The 17968-nt window shown below is 42.8% G+C and overlaps 7 protein-coding genes across 7 annotated transcripts; 2 read left to right on the top strand and 5 right to left on the bottom strand.

Annotated features, from left to right (window-relative positions):
* Window positions 1-14: 14 nt before the first annotated feature.
* Window positions 15-2505, bottom strand: K450DRAFT_170961 (uncharacterized protein; the record flags this gene model as incomplete). The annotated part of the gene is made up of 6 exons (XM_051584131.1): window positions 15-927; window positions 1006-1245; window positions 1320-2097; window positions 2166-2205; window positions 2276-2368; window positions 2431-2505. The coding sequence occupies 6 exons, from the start codon at window positions 2503-2505 to the stop codon at window positions 15-17; spliced, it is 2139 nt and encodes a 712-aa protein (XP_051447303.1).
* A 1144-nt stretch (window positions 2506-3649) lies between these two features.
* K450DRAFT_171055 (uncharacterized protein) lies at window positions 3650-5201 on the bottom strand (the record flags this gene model as incomplete). Its single annotated transcript, XM_051584132.1, has 6 exons — window positions 3650-4240; window positions 4305-4328; window positions 4395-4452; window positions 4518-4588; window positions 4662-5018; window positions 5112-5201. 6 exons carry the CDS (start codon window positions 5199-5201, stop codon window positions 3650-3652), a joined length of 1191 nt encoding a protein of 396 aa, XP_051447302.1.
* Window positions 5202-6545: 1344 nt separating this feature from the next.
* K450DRAFT_228289 (uncharacterized protein) lies at window positions 6546-10066 on the top strand. The gene is made up of 10 exons (XM_051586895.1): window positions 6546-6633; window positions 6708-7143; window positions 7218-7693; window positions 7787-7804; window positions 7866-8163; window positions 8239-8354; window positions 8416-8664; window positions 8723-8864; window positions 8931-9331; window positions 9403-10066. Exons 1-10 carry the CDS (start codon window positions 6579-6581, stop codon window positions 9840-9842), a joined length of 2631 nt encoding a protein of 876 aa, XP_051447301.1. The 5' UTR covers window positions 6546-6578; the 3' UTR covers window positions 9843-10066.
* Window positions 9915-11711, bottom strand: K450DRAFT_228287 (uncharacterized protein). Its single transcript, XM_051586894.1, has 7 exons — window positions 11575-11711; window positions 11354-11502; window positions 11189-11272; window positions 10674-11125; window positions 10334-10606; window positions 10138-10266; window positions 9915-10064 (listed from the first exon to the last, which is right to left on the bottom strand). Exons 1-7 carry the CDS (start codon window positions 11697-11699, stop codon window positions 9987-9989), a joined length of 1290 nt encoding a protein of 429 aa, XP_051447300.1. The 5' UTR covers window positions 11700-11711; the 3' UTR covers window positions 9915-9986.
* Window positions 11712-13015: 1304 nt separating this feature from the next.
* On the top strand, window positions 13016-14131 carry K450DRAFT_228283 (uncharacterized protein). The gene has a single exon (XM_051586893.1). The coding sequence runs from the start codon at window positions 13173-13175 to the stop codon at window positions 13674-13676; it is 504 nt and encodes a 167-aa protein (XP_051447299.1). The 5' UTR covers window positions 13016-13172; the 3' UTR covers window positions 13677-14131.
* On the bottom strand, window positions 13811-15851 carry K450DRAFT_228281 (uncharacterized protein). Its single transcript, XM_051586892.1, has 5 exons — window positions 15749-15851; window positions 15616-15686; window positions 15321-15535; window positions 14152-15260; window positions 13811-14081 (listed from the first exon to the last, which is right to left on the bottom strand). The coding sequence occupies exons 1-5, from the start codon at window positions 15801-15803 to the stop codon at window positions 13945-13947; spliced, it is 1587 nt and encodes a 528-aa protein (XP_051447298.1). The 5' UTR covers window positions 15804-15851; the 3' UTR covers window positions 13811-13944.
* Window positions 15852-15986: 135 nt separating this feature from the next.
* On the bottom strand, window positions 15987-17966 carry K450DRAFT_228276 (uncharacterized protein). Its single transcript, XM_051586891.1, has 8 exons — window positions 17753-17966; window positions 17448-17602; window positions 17147-17355; window positions 16943-17080; window positions 16785-16856; window positions 16613-16726; window positions 16388-16532; window positions 15987-16312 (listed from the first exon to the last, which is right to left on the bottom strand). Exons 1-8 carry the CDS (start codon window positions 17940-17942, stop codon window positions 16289-16291), a joined length of 1047 nt encoding a protein of 348 aa, XP_051447297.1. The 5' UTR covers window positions 17943-17966; the 3' UTR covers window positions 15987-16288.
* Window positions 17967-17968: the final 2 nt, after the last annotated feature.

The raw sequence follows: 17968 nt of genomic DNA, 5'->3' as shown, positions 1-17968 counted from the left end.
GTTTCTGGACTTTTTCATGCTTTGCATGCGGCAACCACCGCCTCTTCTACGTTCCAATGGAACAGTGGATAAACATCTCTAGGGACACCCACGTCAAAGTCTTCATGTTTGTCGTCGTTGCAATATTCTACAGTTTGAACGGTATGGAGTTCTTTGCCATCCGACAAGTCATAGTCAGAGCCAGAGGAGGCGGCACCGCCAGACTCGAGATCGTCTAGTCTGTTGTCGGGGGTAATGACTTGCTTGCCTTTGTTGGATGGACCATCCCTGTGTGCTGGAACAACTGGGAGAACTTCACCCTGGTCACCAGAGGACTTCACGCCAAAGCCTCCGGCAAGAAGAGCACTACGAATAGACGGGCTAGTGATACCAGCAAAGTGCCACTCGACTGTACGATCGGCATAACGGTTGATAGCTAATTGAACATCCAAAAGCATTTGAACGCCCGTTGAATCCAAGTTATTGACTCCAGAGAAATCAAAAACAAGTGCTTTCAGAACAGTCTTGTTATCTTCTTCTGATTCATGTTTGGTGGCATCGTTCCAAGCGCGATCACCTTTCTTTTCAGGCAACGGTTTTCCACGTCGGGTAGTGGATCGCACGTATTCGATAATTTTATCCGAGATGAATCCAGAGTTGGGATAGGTTAGTGACTCGTCAAAACGGAAGCAGATAATGCCAGGAGGGGTAGGTTGAACGTAATCTCGGAGTGAGCGGTGAGATTGTGGAACATAAATAAAACGTTCTCTTTCATTATCGGCTTGTTTGTCTTCGGCGGAGCGTTGCAGAGGAATGCGTCCAAGGACAGAGTATCGTGGGCGGGCAATGCGAACCAAGAGAATGATAATAGAAAGAGCGACGGAAACGTAGATACCGTATTCCACAGAAGTGAAAAAGGTAATGATGACAGCGCATACGAATGTACCTCTAGAAAAAATTAGGAACATTATGTTAGAGGCATATCTTCACTATAAATAAAAGTCTGACTGGATCAAGAATACGTACAGTTCCAAAGGATTGACGTGCCATAATTGCTTCAAAAACTTTGGACCAGAAACAAGATCAGAGACAGCATGAATAATGACGGCAGCGAGGATGGAGTCAGGGATATAGTAGAAAGCTGGAGTCAAGGCATAGAGTGACAGTACGACCACGGCTGCTGAAAAGACACCAGCCAAAGGTGTACGGACGCCTGAGCGAGCTTTGATAGCAGTACGGGAGAAGGAGCCTGTATTGGGATAAGCACTATAGGTAAAAGCAAAGTTGATCAGAAAAACATACTCCCAATCTCAACATGTCAAATCGCTCATAAAACTTACCCAAAGAATGAGCCAATAACATTGGTGACACCAATAGCGATGATTTCCTGGTTAGGATTGATCTTGTAGTCATTTATACGACCAAACGATTTGGCAATAGCAACATGTTCCAAGATCAAAATAATGACAACAGATGGGAGTGTGCCTGAAACTTCGCTGAGCAATCCAGTATCGATTGTTGGGACTCCCATAGCATTAAAGCCAGCAGGTACAGTCTTAAGAATACTGATTGGACTAGTAGATTTGCCGATGTTGATCAAATAAGCAATTAAAGTGCCAAAGATGACTAGAACACCGTTTCTCATGATGTTGGCGAAGAAAAGGGGCTTTTCGTATTTGGGATATTTCTTGGTGAGGTACTGAGTGCCGAAACGAACTGAGTAGAGCCAAATCAAACCAAGGATGCCGAATACTGCGTCAAGTTTAGCACTTGGCAGGTGCTGGAAGAAATGACCAAATACAAGATATGCAGAGTCTTGAGTATTGACACCTGTGACACCGAATAACTTCGGCCACTGTCCGATAGAAATGGTGATAGCTGATCCTGTCATGAATCCAGCAATAGCTGGATTGGGTATAAAATCAACGATTATACCGAGGCGTACTAAGCCAATGAAAAGACTGACAATTCCGCCAAACAAGGCTAGTAGTGCTGCTATTTCTGGACCGGTATATAGTGGATTTGAAGCAGTGACCGAAGTGATGGTTTGGCCAACCAAGAGAGACATGACGGCAGTTGGGCCGATAGATATATCTTTTGATGTACCGAATATACAGTCTAATGGTATCGAAGCTGGTTAGTGACTGTCCATTCAATTTTTCATCTGGAAGGTTAGTAATACATACATATGCATAATCCAACAAAGGAACTGTAGAGACCATATTCCTACAAAAGACCATATATAAGAAACCGAACTGCTTAGCATATAATAAAAATGTTTGTCCTGTTGACGTACCGGTGGCAATTGTGCAATTTTTGCGTATCCCATTCCTTGAGGCACTACAACGATGCCAACAGTCACACCAGCGATTACATCACTCAGTAGCCACTGTATTGAAGGGTGATTAATTTCAGTTGTTAGGCTGGTTATATAGATGTGGGTGTACGTACAGTAAGGTTATATCGATGAATCCACGTAAATATAGGGAACAGGCTGACAAAATAGTCTTTGGTATATGATGGCATTTTGCGAGTAAACCGAATAGCCGATTCTTTATAGTTGGGCTCATCGTAGTCGATTAACATGCTGCTAGCCCGCGACATTTTTTGGGCTTTCCAGAGGTATAGGAGAGTGGTAAAAGAGGTTGAACTAAAAAAGCCCAATAAGATGAAAGGTTTCAATATATATCTGCCAAATCTGGTGGACTGGCTTAGTGAGGGTCGGGCCGTTAAATACCGTGTACGGTACTTGATTGGCCGATTCACTATTCAGCGAGCCAAAGATGCGATGGCGCAAGTGGTCGACATCAATTGCGTGATCATTTGATCGTCCGCCTTTTCAGTAATCAACTGCTATCACATCACTTTGAATTATTCAGAATCGTTCGGTTGATTTGTATCCCCTTTCCTCCGTTTGGTATGATGGTTGTGTCCCCTCTCTGCGGTTTCCTCTATACACGCAGTTCACTCAAATCTGTTATACATACTGCCTGCCGTTCATACCAACAAATTGTTAGTTAGAAGAATGAGCTTATTCAAAATGCATGTAGCAAAATCTTAAGGCGCTTTTGCTTGTTTTGCCACAACACGCTGTCGAGACGTATATTCATCACGAGGTTTATTTGGCTAGTTTATACAGAAGAGCCAACTTGTGCTTCATGAGAGTAACCGGTGTAAACAAACAATCGCTTATATATCTATAATTTGGCACAGTAAGAGTCCAGGTTGATTTTTCTTCTAATTTGTCATCGACAGCGGATAGTCGACAGCCCGCTTATTTTTTTTTATTTTTTTTTATACGTCTCATGTATGTTTCAGACCGATTCCTTGCAGAGAGTGTACTTAAATGGTTCAAAACGCAGGTTAATGGATGACACGCATAAAAATCAGCCTTTTTTTTGTTTTTACGGGAGTGGCAGGATATATGATAGCATAATTCTCATCACCAAATATGTTTATACAGCATCTGTAGCAATAATTCAATGGAATGGATACTTCGGATACTTTTTTTTTTTTTTTGCAGTGGATGCTTCGGATACATTGAAAATTGGAAGTACAAAAGACTTTGAAGGGGCTGGCGATGGGGCACGCAATGTCACACGTACACACATGGAGTACTACCATTGCACGAAGTGCGTGTGAGGAAGTCATTGGTTTATTTAGATTCAAGTTAGGCTTGTTGACTAAATCGCAACATGCGAACACCGTGTGCCTCAACACTAACGCTAACACTGCCCCTAAATTTACCCAAGTCCGTATGTGTCCAGAGATCTCGTACAGCAATAGGCTTTTGCTTGTTTGCATGCTTGTTGTTGAAGATATCAGACCAAGTGCCGGTCATCGTGACCGTCGAGTTACCCTCGTTCAAGAAAAGAGCTACATATGTTTGACCAGACAAAGGTCCTGCAAATAATTGTGTATCCCCCTTGACCCATCTTTGTTTCACAGATTCTCCTAACAAGTCTTGACTGACGGCAATGACCTCTTTGTTTGTAATAATATTTTTGATATCACTTGTCATGTTGGTGATATCGTTACCGAGAATCATTGGGCTCTTCATGGCTGCCCAAATAGAAAAGTGGCTGGTGTACTCTGTGATGGTCATTTGATCATACACACCGACTTCCAACATATCCATATCGTTCCATCCACCAGGGGCGGAAATGTTGGCAATAGGAACTTCTTGGCCGATGATTGACACAACACTGGACCAGTGGTCGGAGATGTCGCCTGACATACGCCATGATTGACCACCGACAGACTAGAAACATCATCATGAGTATATCAACATCGAAAACATAACCCTCTCAATAACGAGCACTTACTCTACCCCAATCCCATACATCATCCTAATGTGCAAAGTTCAAGGTCAGATAACCACAATCAAAGCCATCATTTCGTGAATTATCGCCTACCTGGCCCCAGCTACATAAGGAGAAGAAGATGGGTCTACTGACGTTCTTAAGTGCATCTCTGCAATAAATTAGAGTCAAAAAAATTTCCCTAAAGGAGATGCATATCGTACTATATAGCCATACCCCATTCGCTTGTACCGTTTGCTTGAAATACTAGCATTTCCGGCCAATCCAAGGTTGTTACAGTTGTCATACTTGATTGAAACAGTTATTCATAAATATGTATGGCTCATAGTATTGAATTTAGTCTTGGAAACTTTGAATTACCTTCAGATAGTCTACTCCCCAATCTGAAAAGGCCTGTGCGTCGATTTGTTCATATCCGTAAGACCCAGGATAGCCAGCACATGTGTTGGTACCTGCATCAGAATAAATTCCTAACTTGAGACCAAGTGCGTGCACTTTGTCAGCAACACCCTTGATACCATTTGGAAATTTTTCGGGGTCTGGGATAATCCTCTGAGTAGAGTTATCACGTTGATGCAATGCCCAGCAGTCGTCAATGTTGATGTATTGGTACCCGAGGTCCTTAAGGCCGCTTGAAACCATAGCATTGGCGGTGTTCACAATGACTGTCTCATTGACGTTGCATTGATATTTGTTCCAAGAGTTCCATCCCATTTGCTACAACAAGGGATAACAGTAAAGGTAAGTCCATAATTGTGAATATTACTTGTTGTAAAATCATAATTCAAAATGAATCACAAAGCGGCTTACTGGTGTCTTGGCAAGACTAGGGTCAATTATACCCATTACTTGAACCACAGAAAGACCAAGGATGGTCAGTACTTGAGCGCTATAGAACATATTTGCCGGTTGATTCCAGGTGGGTAATTTGGCCATCGACGATGTCTTTCGCATTTGTTCTTATAGGCAAATTTCTTGTCTTGATCCAGTCCTTTGGTGTGTGATTGGATAACATAATTAAAAAATGCAAGTTTGTCTTTTAGGACTAGTTGATACTCATTGTGTCCAATTCACACCGATATTAAAGTTGCAGTTCTACCGTACTTGTTCCCAAGGGACATAGAACGATTGTAATGCATGTGAATGAATGGTAGACGGAGAAGGCTACGGAAAAAATAGGGAGCCGTTACTGTTATTAATGGGCTTATATGTTATATTTGGATACCGTCAACTGCAGTGGGTGAACAGGCATTTGGCGATGTATGGCGGGTAAATCTTTGTGCACAGTATTAAATGCTAGGTGAAATCGCCCCAAAAATGGACAATATTGCTTAGCTTGTTTTGTCTACTTCCCAATGCTATGGATATGGCTCACATAATGAACTCATAAGCAATGCCACCGTTTTGCCGATGTCGAGCTGTCTCCGCGGTATGCTTACTCTATCCTCGTCTAACTGTGCGGATTCAGTGGTTGTTACGCAGGAGAATAACGAAGCAACATCACCGCTTTTTATTTTTTCATCTCTAATGCGATATTTCGGTGAGGGTTATTGGAACAGCTTGTTAATAAACATTAAACCTAAACACAGAAAAGATAAACGCTAAAGTCGCAATTATCAATGTCCTGGGGGGGTTTTTTTTGGGGTTCATACTGCGATTTTTCGCTATTTGCTCTACATGCCGGTTATGCACGAATTCAATTCGAAAGCCATATCACATTCTTGTTATGCGAAAGGGGACTCTCATCGAAATGTGCCGTTAGCCGACATTAATTGCATGTAGTGCTTTAGTTCACAGGCTAACGGTAGCTTCCACTGAATGTAACTAAGAAGGGTGTTGACTCTTATAGCTTATTGCGATGCAGAGCTCTCTGATGGCTTAGCTTGCTCTCGCTTAGCCGAGCGAAGCGACTGCCACTTTTCAGGTAAGGGAATTGTGGCAACGTGGCTCAGGTTGCCTCATTTTTGATATCAGTTCACCATCGCGGCTTTGATTTAAGTTCACCGAACCGTTATCTTGGAATCACAAGTGACTCAGCAATTTATTGCATTGGTATATGGAAAGGCCACAAAATGAAACAAAGAAGGGAAAGAAAAGGTGATGGAATCTGAGTGGTTATTTAAAGCTTGTTTGTTGTCAGACTTGGCAAACGAAGGGCTTATTTCGGCCGATGCGGTGTTTGGAATGGCAGAAGCTGCAAGGAATTCCACGAAGTGTCTGATTGAATTTTTTATTTCTAAACTACGAAAAGCACAAAGCTCTCCTTTTCAGCCCTTGATGCACTTTCATTACATTGTTGTCCTCGTGGCAACGCTGTGCTGTCTATGTGAAGGTACAGTTATAAATGCTAGAATAGACCGTTGTGCCAACATTAAGCCTAACTGCTGAGTTCCTGAATTTGCACAGCTCACAGCATCAATAATAAGCGATTGCTAGTACTGGAATCGCTCCAGCCAAAATCCCTTCAGATTGTGCCAAGGGATTTTTATAAACGAGACACAACTCCCAATCCACATCGTAGCGCTAAAATTCATGAATTACGACATGACGACTCTATACGACTCCAATTTTCTGCGTTTGGCACTACTTTCAATCTGCATATGATACCCAACTTGGATTTATTCCATCCCAATGCCGTTTTCCACTTGGAAAGTTCAGGTTCACAAAGTTTGAAGCACGAAGATTACAGAATTTACCGTGGTGTAGTCGTTGATACCGCATATTCGGATGCTAGATGGACCGAAGAACAGACCGGAGTATGGCGGGATCGGTACTCGCTTGATACGGACAACAGCTTAGGCGTGCTTGGATGGGCACGAATCGTCGTCCGACATGACCTTGGGTATGCTGACTTTTCTCTTCTCTATCTCCTTGATTGATTCACGTTTTGACACTTGAATTGCTCCTTTAATTAAGACATCTGAGCTCCGATCCCATCTTTGAAGGCTCTTTCTCAGTCAATGGCGACATCCATCATGTTAAACTGTCATCTACGTACAAAATGACCAAACGCTCAGATGATGTAGATTTTATTGAACCAAATGGAACCGACGATCTATCTAGAATGGTCATTTATCGTGACTCAGACACAGAAGATGTGGATGACTTGAATGAACCCTCCGGTTCATCTCAACTGGAGTGCGGAATGGATACCTTATTATTCAACCAGCGTAAAAGTAGCTTTTCCAACCATTTTAGGCGATCTCTGACACCACGAGACCACAATCAGCTCTCTGGATGGAACGATTTTGCAGGAGTTTCCAAATTTTCTTCGAGTGGATACCTTGATAATTTTCCGGGCATTGGATTAGATCTGACTGGTGACATGTCACACTCAAAGCATTCCAATCCCTTTGTGAAAAGAGCTACCGGCTGTCCTACACAACGGAAAAGTGAGTCTTTCGGTTCAGTTACGGTCAGGATCATGGTAAAATGGTTGTTAGTTACTAACTTTGGTACTCTTTTACGCACGAATTGAACCTTAGTCAACTACATGGGTGCTGGTAAGCCATAATTACTCTTTTGACATCGTTATATCCACATTTCTGATTTGCTCCCCATCAGCTGCGGATTGTACGTATGCTTCCTACTACAAGTCAACATCTGCCGTCCGAACACAGATCATCAGTGATTGGAATCAAGCGTCGGCTGTCTATGAGCGTAGTTTCAACGTCTCACTTGGCTTGATCAATATCACTGTCATGGATACGGCATGTCCCACAACGCCTGCCAAAAATACAGCCTGGAACACAGCGTGTTCTAGTACATATACCATCAGTGATCGTTTGAGTGATTTTTCAGAGTGGCGAGGCTCTCTTGGTAACGACGGTGCCGGATTATGGCATTTAATGACCCAGTGCAAGTATGTAAATTTCCAAGATCTGTCCAGCATGCTATGGCCAATTCATTTACTGAACTGCTATTTTTCATTGTAAAGCACTGGTACGCAGGTGGGTATTGCTTGGCTCCAGCAACTTTGCCAGTATAAAGCGACTCAGCAAGCCCAGAGCGGTACAACGCAATATGTTTCTGGAACTGGTGTTTCCTCCATCAGTAAGTTGCATTTCGCTCTTGTGTCGATATGGAGCTATGTGAATGCTAACATTAGAATCAGTTCGCGACGAATGGAAAGTCGTAGCACATGAAATTGGACATGGTTTTGGCGCCATTCATGATTGTACATCGAGTACTTGTCCGTGTTCCGGTAGTAGCTGTGCCTGTTGTCCTCTCAGCTCGACCCAATGCGACGCTGGTGGCACGTACATTATGAACCCTACTTCCAATGTATCGACAAATGACTTCAGTCCATGCTCCATCACAACCATCTGTACCAACTTCCCCGAGCTAGGCTCATGTCTTCAAGGTATTTTACTTCTCAGGCGAACATCAATGAGAAAATACTAAAAAAATTGTTGTAATAGAACCTGGAAGCAGAAATGTGGAAACGACAAATATGTGCGGAAATGGCATTGTCGAGACAGGAGAACAATGTGATACGGCTGGCAATGATACCGCCTGCTGTGACGCCGCTACCTGTAAATACAAAGCTGGTGCTGTTTGCGAGTAAGTGTCTTGCCGATTGTGTATGGAATCATAAGCAGTGTTCGTGTATCTAACATAATTAAATAGTGACTACAACGACATGTGCTGTAATCAGTGCCAGCTTCGTCCATCGACATATCAGTGCAGACCATCGGTGTCTAACTGTGATATAGCAGAGTATTGTACTGGAAACTCATCAAGCTGTCCAACAGATGCTCATGTATCAGACGGCTCATCTTGCGGTACCAACTTACAGTGTGCGTCCGGTCAATGTACTTCAAGAGATTTGCAGTGTCAACAGCGTGGAGGCACCACCATGAATGTATCCGGAGCATGCTCACTTGATAGCGGCGACTGCCAGTTATCGTGCGCAAGTCCTTCTGGCGGCTTGGGCTCTTGTCTACTTTTTACTGGCAATTTTATAGACGGTACTCCATGTGGGGTTGGAGGTGCTTGTTCGAACGGTACATGCTCCACTGCGAACTTCGGTAAGTGGACGACGACCACATGGAATTTTGAGCAATAGATCATTTTACTAAACTCTTTCTATGCACCGTAGGATCCAACGCATTAAATTGGATACAAACACATCTTAGCATTTTCATCCCAGTTGTATGTGTAGTAGGTATACTACTTCTTTGCTGCCTTTTATCATGCTGCAGACGTCGACGCATACAAGGCCGTTCCGCTGCCTACATCGTAACTACGCCGCAACCGATGTATGTCCCACCGCCTCCTCCACCAGGCGTCCCTTATGGCCAGTACGCATCACCGTCGCCTCCTCCTCCTCCTCCAGCACATCATCAGTACAATAATTGGGTAGATCCATCTGCATACAATGGCCCCGCACCAGCGCCTTCACCTTCTCCTGTTGGAGGCCAAAGATCGTCTCCTGCTCCAGACGGCTACGAGATGACTCCCCCAGAACGATGGAGAACACCGTCTCCTGCCCATTTTGGCAGCATGCGAACTCCCACACCCTACTCCAGAATGGACTGAAAGGACTTTGTAATGAAACCTCTTCATCCTATCCAATCGTGTACCATCATACGTAGATATCAAATTTTGTATATAAGAAAAGAATGTATTGGGAGGAACATATTCTGAATCTGTACATTGAGATAACATAGGATACATCTGTCGCTACATCAATTTTTCCAATGCCATTGTTAAATTACGCATATCATCACGAATGTTTTGAGCATACTTGACGACCTTCTCCTATAGGGTTTTTGAAAATGATTAGCTTCTAGAAGTGCATGATGCGAATCGACCCAACGAAATGATACATTACTTTGCTATCAAGAACTTCGATACTCTGAGTATAAGGGTCGTATTTCACAGTGAACGGGCGCTCCATTTGGTTTGCAAACGCTCGGATCTTCTCCTGCGCATCCTTGAATGACTCTGCCACAAAGTAAACCTATCATGATGTTTCAGAATTAGTCTGTCTGCAGATTTGTTATCATGAGGAAAATGTATTTGCATACCGGCTGATACTGCGTGATAGGATATTTCTGAACGGCTGTCACCTGTGGATCAAATGGTCGTTTTTCCGGTTTGTCGGTGAGGGCATATTCCAGTTCTCCAAACGAACTCAGGAGACCAGCACCGTAAGCTCGAACCTTTTCACCTTCTCTGCATACACCGAACTCGACTGTGAACCAATAAATTGTAGCCAGTTTTTCCAAATCTGCATCCGTTGCGCCAAGCGACGCCAGACCAATTTCTTGTGAGAAGGCGGCAAAATCTGGGTTGGCAAACTATAAGGTACCGATGTTAGCATTTTGGTAATTTGGCAGCTTGGAGTAAATTTTTGTCCTGTCTTACCAAAGGAACGTGACCCAATAACTCGTGACAAACGTCTGGTTCTGGGGTGTATAAGGGATGTGAGTGGTGTCGTACATATTGCGTAGAGTGGAAGACTCGAAAAGCAAGGCCGTTCAAAAAGTCTCTGCTTGTCAGCAACCCCATGACTGGTCGCAATGTAAAACCAGTGCAGTCCTTCAAAAAGTTTGATACTTGTTCCAATTGAGGAATTTGTTTATCGTTGTAACCACAGTTTTGAATCAGTAAAGGAAAGACATATTGATGTTCGCGGCAGGCATGATCAGGAAACATGGAGGTCAGTTTGCGGAAAACAGCTCCCCATGTTTCGACTTCTTGTTGAGTGTACTCAACATGAGGAATAGGTTGGCCGGTACGATAAGTCTTTGCAATTTGAACAATTTCAGTGCGACGTTTGCGGTAAACAGGGTCATTTGCTCCAGGGTGATCAGCACCTAATTTAGACAGAAACCGTAAGTTGCATAGTTCGTTATCATTCATCGTGTTTCTATACTTACTCAAGTCTTCTCCCATCTCCAAGACTTTTTCGGCAAAACTGTCCAAGTCTGACATCTTCCGGGGGAACCATGGTACACTTGTTTCTACAAAAACAGTGTGATATAATGAATAAGGGCATATAGCAAATTAAAAGGGGGAATACTATCCGCATGACAGTGACATACCTCCTTGCACGGCAGTGCCAGATCCAATAACTCTGACTTGCGTAGTATGCTTCTTCAAGCCTTCAACAACCTGAACTACTTGAGATTGATTTTCAGCCTGAAATTCAATGAAGAAGTCGTAATCCCAGTCGGCGGTCTTGCTTGGACGACTTTTTGTCAAATGTGAAAAGCTTATCAATCAATATGCTTTTGTGTCAACTGAGATAGGATTTAAAGCTCACCTTTCGATTCTAGTCAACGAAACATTCATGCTCTTGATAGCAGCTAAGCAGGACTCCAACTTTCCGATCTCATCGGTGATGGAAAAGTGTAAGTTACATTTGAGAGCGTTTGAAGCTGGCGACATGTTTGAAAAGCGGAAAAGGGAATGACAGCGTAATGTCATATTTTGCCACGCTGTTTATCTGCTGCACAAGTTTCCCACGACGCCTTATGCGGGGTTCAAAATCGCGTTGAACATTCATCCGCCGACAAGAACAATAAGGCTTACTGACTGTGGGGGTGCTGCTACTTCATTTTAAACTGTGATGCTCTGACAATATGTCGGACAACTAACATTTTAATGCTTACGGTAATATTGACTGAACAAAGGCCGATTCATCGGCAAAAGAAGTATAATATTACTTTTTTTACTTTTGATAGTTGTATCCATAGCCACTACATATTTCATCATATAAAAAAAATCAAGGCAGTGCTCTTTCATGAGCCCCAAACTTGGCATTGCGTTCTATGTCATCACTCGATTTCCTTATGGAAAAATGTTCTCAGTTTGTCCTGCCTATCAAAACCACTAAGCACTACCGGCTGGCCAAACATACTGCTTTTATTTGCGGGATGGTCCCTCAGTGCGTTTAACATGGGCGTTTCAGTGAATGATATTGTGGTGCCATATGCAGAGGCTGCCAAAGCGTTGCTCGGATCTATCAAGCATGGAGAGTACACTTTGGCAATGTCTATGACTATCTTAATGTACCTTACTTGATAGACTTCTCAGATTTATCGGTGAGAGAAAGAAAGGTTTAATGTCGAAGTAAAGGATGGCAGGTTTGTAGGTGTGTTTGAGCAGAACGACTCAGGTTTTCGTTCCCGTTTCTCTCAGAGTAAAAGCTCAGTCTGCGGTATCAACAATTTTGTACAATTTCGCAGTGCTATTGGGTTCCAACTGCCAACAAAAAGTCACATAGTGAGTCAATCTGTTGTCGAAAACGCGGTTACTCAAAGTTTTTTAGTATATCTGCCATATTATACTGGAGAGGTTTTGGCAAGAATTGCCTTATGGAGACCAAAAAAAATTATTTTTTTCTTGTCAGGTACGCAGCCCATTTTATATGAAACGTAAGTTTATACTTTTTTCGTTTTAGAGAAGTGGTGAGTGACAGAGAACAAAACTACATCAAGTGAAGTTTTTCTATACTGTCAGCTGTCACTCTGAATAGTGTGTTGTATGTGTCTTTTAACAATATGCATTGCTGAGTCATTAAGGTTTCGCCATCAAAAGTGCTGGGAAAGAAATCATACTTCTTGGGTTTCCATTGTGCTGACCGCAGCAAATTTCCAAAGAATATAAAAAAGCCCAACTTTTTGCGCAGCTAGGATGGCCAGGTAACCCAAAAACTAACAACTTTCAAAATAAACTTTTTTAACGACTATGTCGTCGGTTTCAAAATACTCTCTGTCCCCATCTAATAATGATCTTGTAAATTGCGAGACTGTTGCTGATGTGTCTAATTTATTTTTTACCATCACTACCAGCCATGGTAGTGACTACAGCTCACAAAGATCTAACATTCGTAATGTAGTAGATATTAAGCCTGCAGGAATGACTCACTCACTATATACTTTACAGTTACAGACCCCCTCTGCCCACCAAACCAATTACTTTCTCAAAGATACCCTTACCAATGCTGTAGTAGTGGATGGTGTGAAGGCACTTTTGAACACAGATATTGATCTGAATGTTCAGTCTTCAAAGATCCCATTGACCCTCCTCTTCAAGCAAGCGTCTATTTTCCGTCGCCAGTACAAATATACCTGGGAGGGTAGAGCTTATCGCTGGGAACTTCACCTCAATAATCGCATCACATTGTCCAGACAACTGGCAGGCAACCAAGCCAAAAAATACGAACTGATGGGATCTGCCAAGCTATACAACGTCAAGCCAGAAAGGGTCCAACAAACCTATACGCGGTTTGAACTTGATGCTAGTGTTTATCAAGACGTGCACGACAAGATTGCATTTGAACACGTTACCATCATGACATTGTGTCTATTCATTGACAATGTCGGACCGGGATTCATCACCTTTCCTCTATCTTCAAGATAAAATGATTTCAAATTTTGTCTCCAGACTTCTCGTTGACCGGATAAACAAGATCGCATCGAGCACGATTGGCAAGCATAATACAGAATCTCTTTCTTGGCCCTACAATCACTTTGTATTAAGTACATTATCCCTCTATCCATTCACTACTACTGCATGTTATATCTTTTTTTCTTTCTTTATGTATTTGTAATTTTCCTTCCTATTTCTTTCAGCCTTCATAAATCTCTTCATTTTCAGTCCCTTTCCATCACCACTGGTCTTTCAGGGGCTACGGTGTTACAACCGACTCTAGAGCTTGACGCAACCTATCGTCATCATATACCGGCTTTCCCTCGGAAATCCCTCCAGGAACTTGTATACACTTGATGCCCAGTTCTTCAACAGCACCGACATCGACTTCAATTTCTGTAGTAAGGTTCAAATGGTTAGTTCCAGGCTGTTAGGTAGAGCAATTTGGGTATGGATCGAATCTTACCACTATTGGACAAGTACAGTAAGGTTGTGATGAAAGAGTTTGGAGGAGAAGGCGTGAACAAAGTTTGGGGGAACGAAGGATAACCCGGCGGCGTACCGGAATAGAATGTAGTGGTCGTCGGGGCAGGATAACCTTCGTGTGTAGATGTCGATAGCGCTGGTGATGGGGTGAGTGGATAGGGTCTACGATCTACACCGAGAAGTGGGCGCATGGGTTTTGGATGTTTTAAGTCAGTTCCATTGCTCTGAGTGTCGATTCGCAAATGGTGCATGAGTGATGTCGGAGGCGGTTCCAGATGGTGGTCGCTCTGCTTATTACAATCTTGATAGAAGACTCGACGAGCATCGACAAGTCGACTTTCATTCAGAGCCGTCGTAATAGCATCAATAAAGTCAAGTGCCGTGTAGCCGTGCGTTTCTCGATCGTTGTTTCCATTCAAAATTAAAATCTTGTGCTTGAGGGATGGCGACTGAGCGATAGCATTGCCTACTCCACGTAAAATTAAACACGGTACAATGGACGTATACAGGGAGCCAATTGAAAATACAAGGACGTTTTTCGTAGAAAGATGCTTCAGCACCTTTGGAGACGGTATTGGGTAGATTTCCTGGCCAAACTCATTCATGTAATATATCCGAGCAATGCGTGCGTGAAGCTTTTCTTCAAGGGTTTTCGAAAAGACAAGGTTATCATTGAACTGAGGATTTGATTCAAAGATGGGTGATCCAGGAAATGCCAATTTGGAGAAAGCGTCTATTGGATTAAGTGGCTTTTGCTTCTTTTCTGATAAAGGTGCTGGATGGCTGATTTCGCACTGGCCCTTCAGAGTTTCGCCGTTCTCTAGTATAGCAGCGATGCTAGCTGTGTGGTTGGTATTAATGACTGGAATCACACTAGTAGGTTCGTTGATACCAGTGATAGCGGAAAATAAAAAGATGGCGGCCTCCAAAGATCCAAAAAATAGTCTTGCACCAGTCAAGAAAAAGTTACCGATGCTGCCATTTCGAAAGTTAAAGCGTTTATGACTTCGCTTCAATATTTCATAGTCAAACATGGTCAAAAATCCTCGAATCGTTTCCTTCTTTTCAACAGGTATCGGTTCCCATAGTCTAACGAGACCGGTTAATAATCCGTTGTACGATGTAAAAGATAAACAACCGCTAACTTACTTATGTCGACCTTCAACGATGGAGGACCATTCATCTTTGATATCATGTTCATTGCCTTCTGCGGGAAGTCGATAACTCATAATGGTCTTGATAGCTGCTCTTTGATTGTATCCCGTATCATCGTCTGATTCAGGTGGAAGAAGATTGATGAGTCTTGTCAAGCGTGACCGTAGATCACCAATGGATGGGCCACCGATAACTCTCAGCAGTTCGCTCTTCAGAGAAAAAAGGTGAGCTTATATTCATTAGGTTGCTTCAAAGCCTAATCAACAAGGAATCGTCAAGTAAAGCATACAGTTGAACCTCCATTGTCTCCAATACCGAGAATGTAGACTGTGTCGGGAGTAGTGTCTTGGAATGCTCTGACTGTGGAATGCTTTAGCGTATGTGAGGCTATGCAGGCAAAGCATAAACACAAATATACTTACCTATATGATTACAGGCTGATCCACCAGAGAATACACAATAGGATATGTCGCTCATGTTGTGAAAGATTTGTGGTGTATTGAATGTGAGGTACTCGATTCTGACTTAAAAAATGGAAGGCTATAAATAATCGTTTGTAATGTCAAGCTCACCGTCCTTCAAATAGTCAAATGTGATTGGCTAGATTAGCATCCCGCGCTCGCATCTCGACACTTCCACGTTCGAGAAACCACGTGCAGCCACGCCTTTGGTTTCAACGATGACTCTTTACTGACGTGTATTTGAGCTTTTCTTATGCGAAGAAAAGGGAAATATTCTGCTAAACAAGCAAATTATCGGAAGTGACAACAATATGAATATCATTGAACCATGGAATTTCAACTGGAGGATATGTACAAATATTTGGCAAAATATAGAGGTTATCATTGCAACAAATGCGAAGCTATAGCACGCAAGGACATGAATGGAATATAGCGAGAATTCCTATTTATTATACGTATTCTCCTTCGTGAGCCTGCTTGAGAATAATTTGGATAGTTCTCTCACATGAACATATCATCGTAGCCCTAAACAAATGTGAACGTTAATTAGAAATCGTATCATCATGGGGTTCATTTCGTCACGTTCAGTTGTTTACGTACTGGTGGAGGAAGTTCGTCGTTGTCAGGCTCTCCACGGAAGTTTCGACTCGGTCCTCTTGGCCCAAATGAACCTTGCGGGCCAGCATTGGGATTGTTTCCAAATGGTCCAATGGGGTCGAATCGAGCTCCTGGAGGAACCGATCCACTGTTGAGAAAAAATATAATATATTCAGTGAATTAGAGTTGTCTACGTAACATCATATGTTCTGGCTGGCATCTACTTACCGTGGTAAAGGCTGTGGTCCACCGTATATGCCGCTGGATGGATCATTTCTCGATTGTCCGGATCCAAACATAGGATGGTCGGGACCAACAAGCATCCCACCGCCAGAGCCGCGACTACATCATGACGTTAGAGAATGTAATTTAGTGTGTCACGAAATACTAAAAATCTTACCCTAAAGGTCTGTGTAAACTGCCAAGAGGATTCAAGTCGTCACCACCTACGCTAAAGGGGTTTCCTCCATACCTGTAGAGTGAACATATGTCGACGTTTTGAGTACCCAGCAGAAAACTACGTCGGGGTACAGAGCTAACAAGCATATAGAAACTTACGGTCCAAATGGCTCATCGCCAGCCAGTGGATCTCCAAAAATGGGAGGTCTGGGGATACGCTCCCGTTCGTAGCGCGGATCCTCGAGAGGATTTCGTGGTCGACTTTGTCCCGTTGTTGTGGAAGAAGGAACATCGGTACTGAGAATAGCAGTACATAATGTTAATCATGGGTAAAAACGATATGGTTGATTGTCGTGCTCTTACCTCGATTGAGACTCCTCATAACCTGGCTTATTCAGACCGGGGATCAACTTCTGCAATATGTTGATTTTGAATAGACTAATGAAGTCGTTTAAACGGCTGCTGGATATGAATCCATTAACCAAAGGCTCTTGTGTTGATGATGTGTATGGATAAAATGACGGCGATGTATAATCTTCGGTATGAACTTCGAATGTTGCGGTTTTTTTGTCCTAGAATTATGAAGGCGTTAATATAAGTGGACAGAAAATTACAGCGTACACTTGCGGGATCGCAAAAATAAAATAAAAATGGTTGCCCTAACCTCAATAGCCACGCCATGAATGATAAACTTTTTTGCCAGGGTAATGCCTTTCATGGTAAAGTGTAAACTGGATTGAGGATGAGTGTATTGAAATGTGTAAGAGTGTGGGCCATGCTTGTTCCATTCAGAAGGAAGCTTCGATTGATCACTTGGAACTGTACAACGAAGTCAGTAATAATTCGAAGAAACTATGCATTAGTGTTATATGTCGGTGTATATTGCGGAGTGAAGTTGTAGCAAGAGAGGCGACACTCGGGCAAGTTGAAGAGCATAAACACGAGATTTAATATCGAAATATAGCTTACTTTTGTGTTCGTCTTCACCGAGGCCTACCAAGCGGAATCCGACACTAAGCATTACGGCGTGAGACAAGGCGGCAATGCCTTCGTTATTGTTGCGGAGCAATGGTTCAGATTGATTCTGGCTACCATCGTCCTTTGGTAGTGCCTGAGATAATGTATGCAGAACAGACGACGGGTCCAGTACGTTAGACATTTTAGAATAAGATCAAAGAAAAGTGC

This window comes from Umbelopsis ramanniana, assembly GCF_025399195.1.
Source record: "Umbelopsis ramanniana AG unplaced genomic scaffold K450scaffold_10, whole genome shotgun sequence".
Lineage (NCBI taxonomy): Eukaryota > Fungi > Mucoromycota > Umbelopsidomycetes > Umbelopsidales > Umbelopsidaceae > Umbelopsis > Umbelopsis ramanniana.
Note: the sequence above shows the minus strand (reverse complement) of the source record. Positions and strands in the feature narration are given on the sequence as shown.

What these genes read in the sequence shown, in the direction of transcription:
- K450DRAFT_228289 (XM_051586895.1), top strand. Translation starts at nt 6,579, where the DNA reads ATGCACTTTCATTACATTGTTGTCCTCGTGGCAACGCTGTGCTGTCTA. An exon ending in GCTGTGCTGTCTATGTGAAG is followed by an intron (nt 6,634 to 6,707) that starts GTACAGTTATAA and finishes GAATTTGCACAG; the next exon opens with CTCACAGCATCAATAATAAG. An exon ending in AACTGGTGTTTCCTCCATCA is followed by an intron (nt 8,355 to 8,415) that starts GTAAGTTGCATT and finishes CATTAGAATCAG; the next exon opens with TTCGCGACGAATGGAAAGTC.
- K450DRAFT_228287 (XM_051586894.1), bottom strand. Translation starts at nt 11,699, where the DNA reads ATGTCGCCAGCTTCAAACGCTCTCAAATGTAACTTACACTTTTCCATC. An exon ending in TCGTTGACTAGAATCGAAAG is followed by an intron (nt 11,503 to 11,574) that starts GTGAGCTTTAAA and finishes TTTGACAAAAAG; the next exon opens with TCGTCCAAGCAAGACCGCCG. An exon ending in TCGAAGTTCTTGATAGCAAA is followed by an intron (nt 10,065 to 10,137) that starts GTAATGTATCAT and finishes AAAACCCTATAG; the next exon opens with GAGAAGGTCGTCAAGTATGC.
- K450DRAFT_228283 (XM_051586893.1), top strand. Translation starts at nt 13,173, where the DNA reads ATGACTCACTCACTATATACTTTACAGTTACAGACCCCCTCTGCCCAC.
- K450DRAFT_228281 (XM_051586892.1), bottom strand. Translation starts at nt 15,803, where the DNA reads ATGAGCGACATATCCTATTGTGTATTCTCTGGTGGATCAGCCTGTAAT. An exon ending in ATCAGCCTGTAATCATATAG is followed by an intron (nt 15,687 to 15,748) that starts GTAAGTATATTT and finishes AGCATTCCACAG; the next exon opens with TCAGAGCATTCCAAGACACT. An exon ending in ACTGTACTTGTCCAATAGTG is followed by an intron (nt 14,082 to 14,151) that starts GTAAGATTCGAT and finishes ACCTTACTACAG; the next exon opens with AAATTGAAGTCGATGTCGGT.
- K450DRAFT_228276 (XM_051586891.1), bottom strand. Translation starts at nt 17,942, where the DNA reads ATGTCTAACGTACTGGACCCGTCGTCTGTTCTGCATACATTATCTCAG. An exon ending in CGGTGAAGACGAACACAAAA is followed by an intron (nt 17,603 to 17,752) that starts GTAAGCTATATT and finishes TTCGTTGTACAG; the next exon opens with TTCCAAGTGATCAATCGAAG. An exon ending in GGCGATGAGCCATTTGGACC is followed by an intron (nt 16,857 to 16,942) that starts GTAAGTTTCTAT and finishes TTCACTCTACAG; the next exon opens with GTATGGAGGAAACCCCTTTA.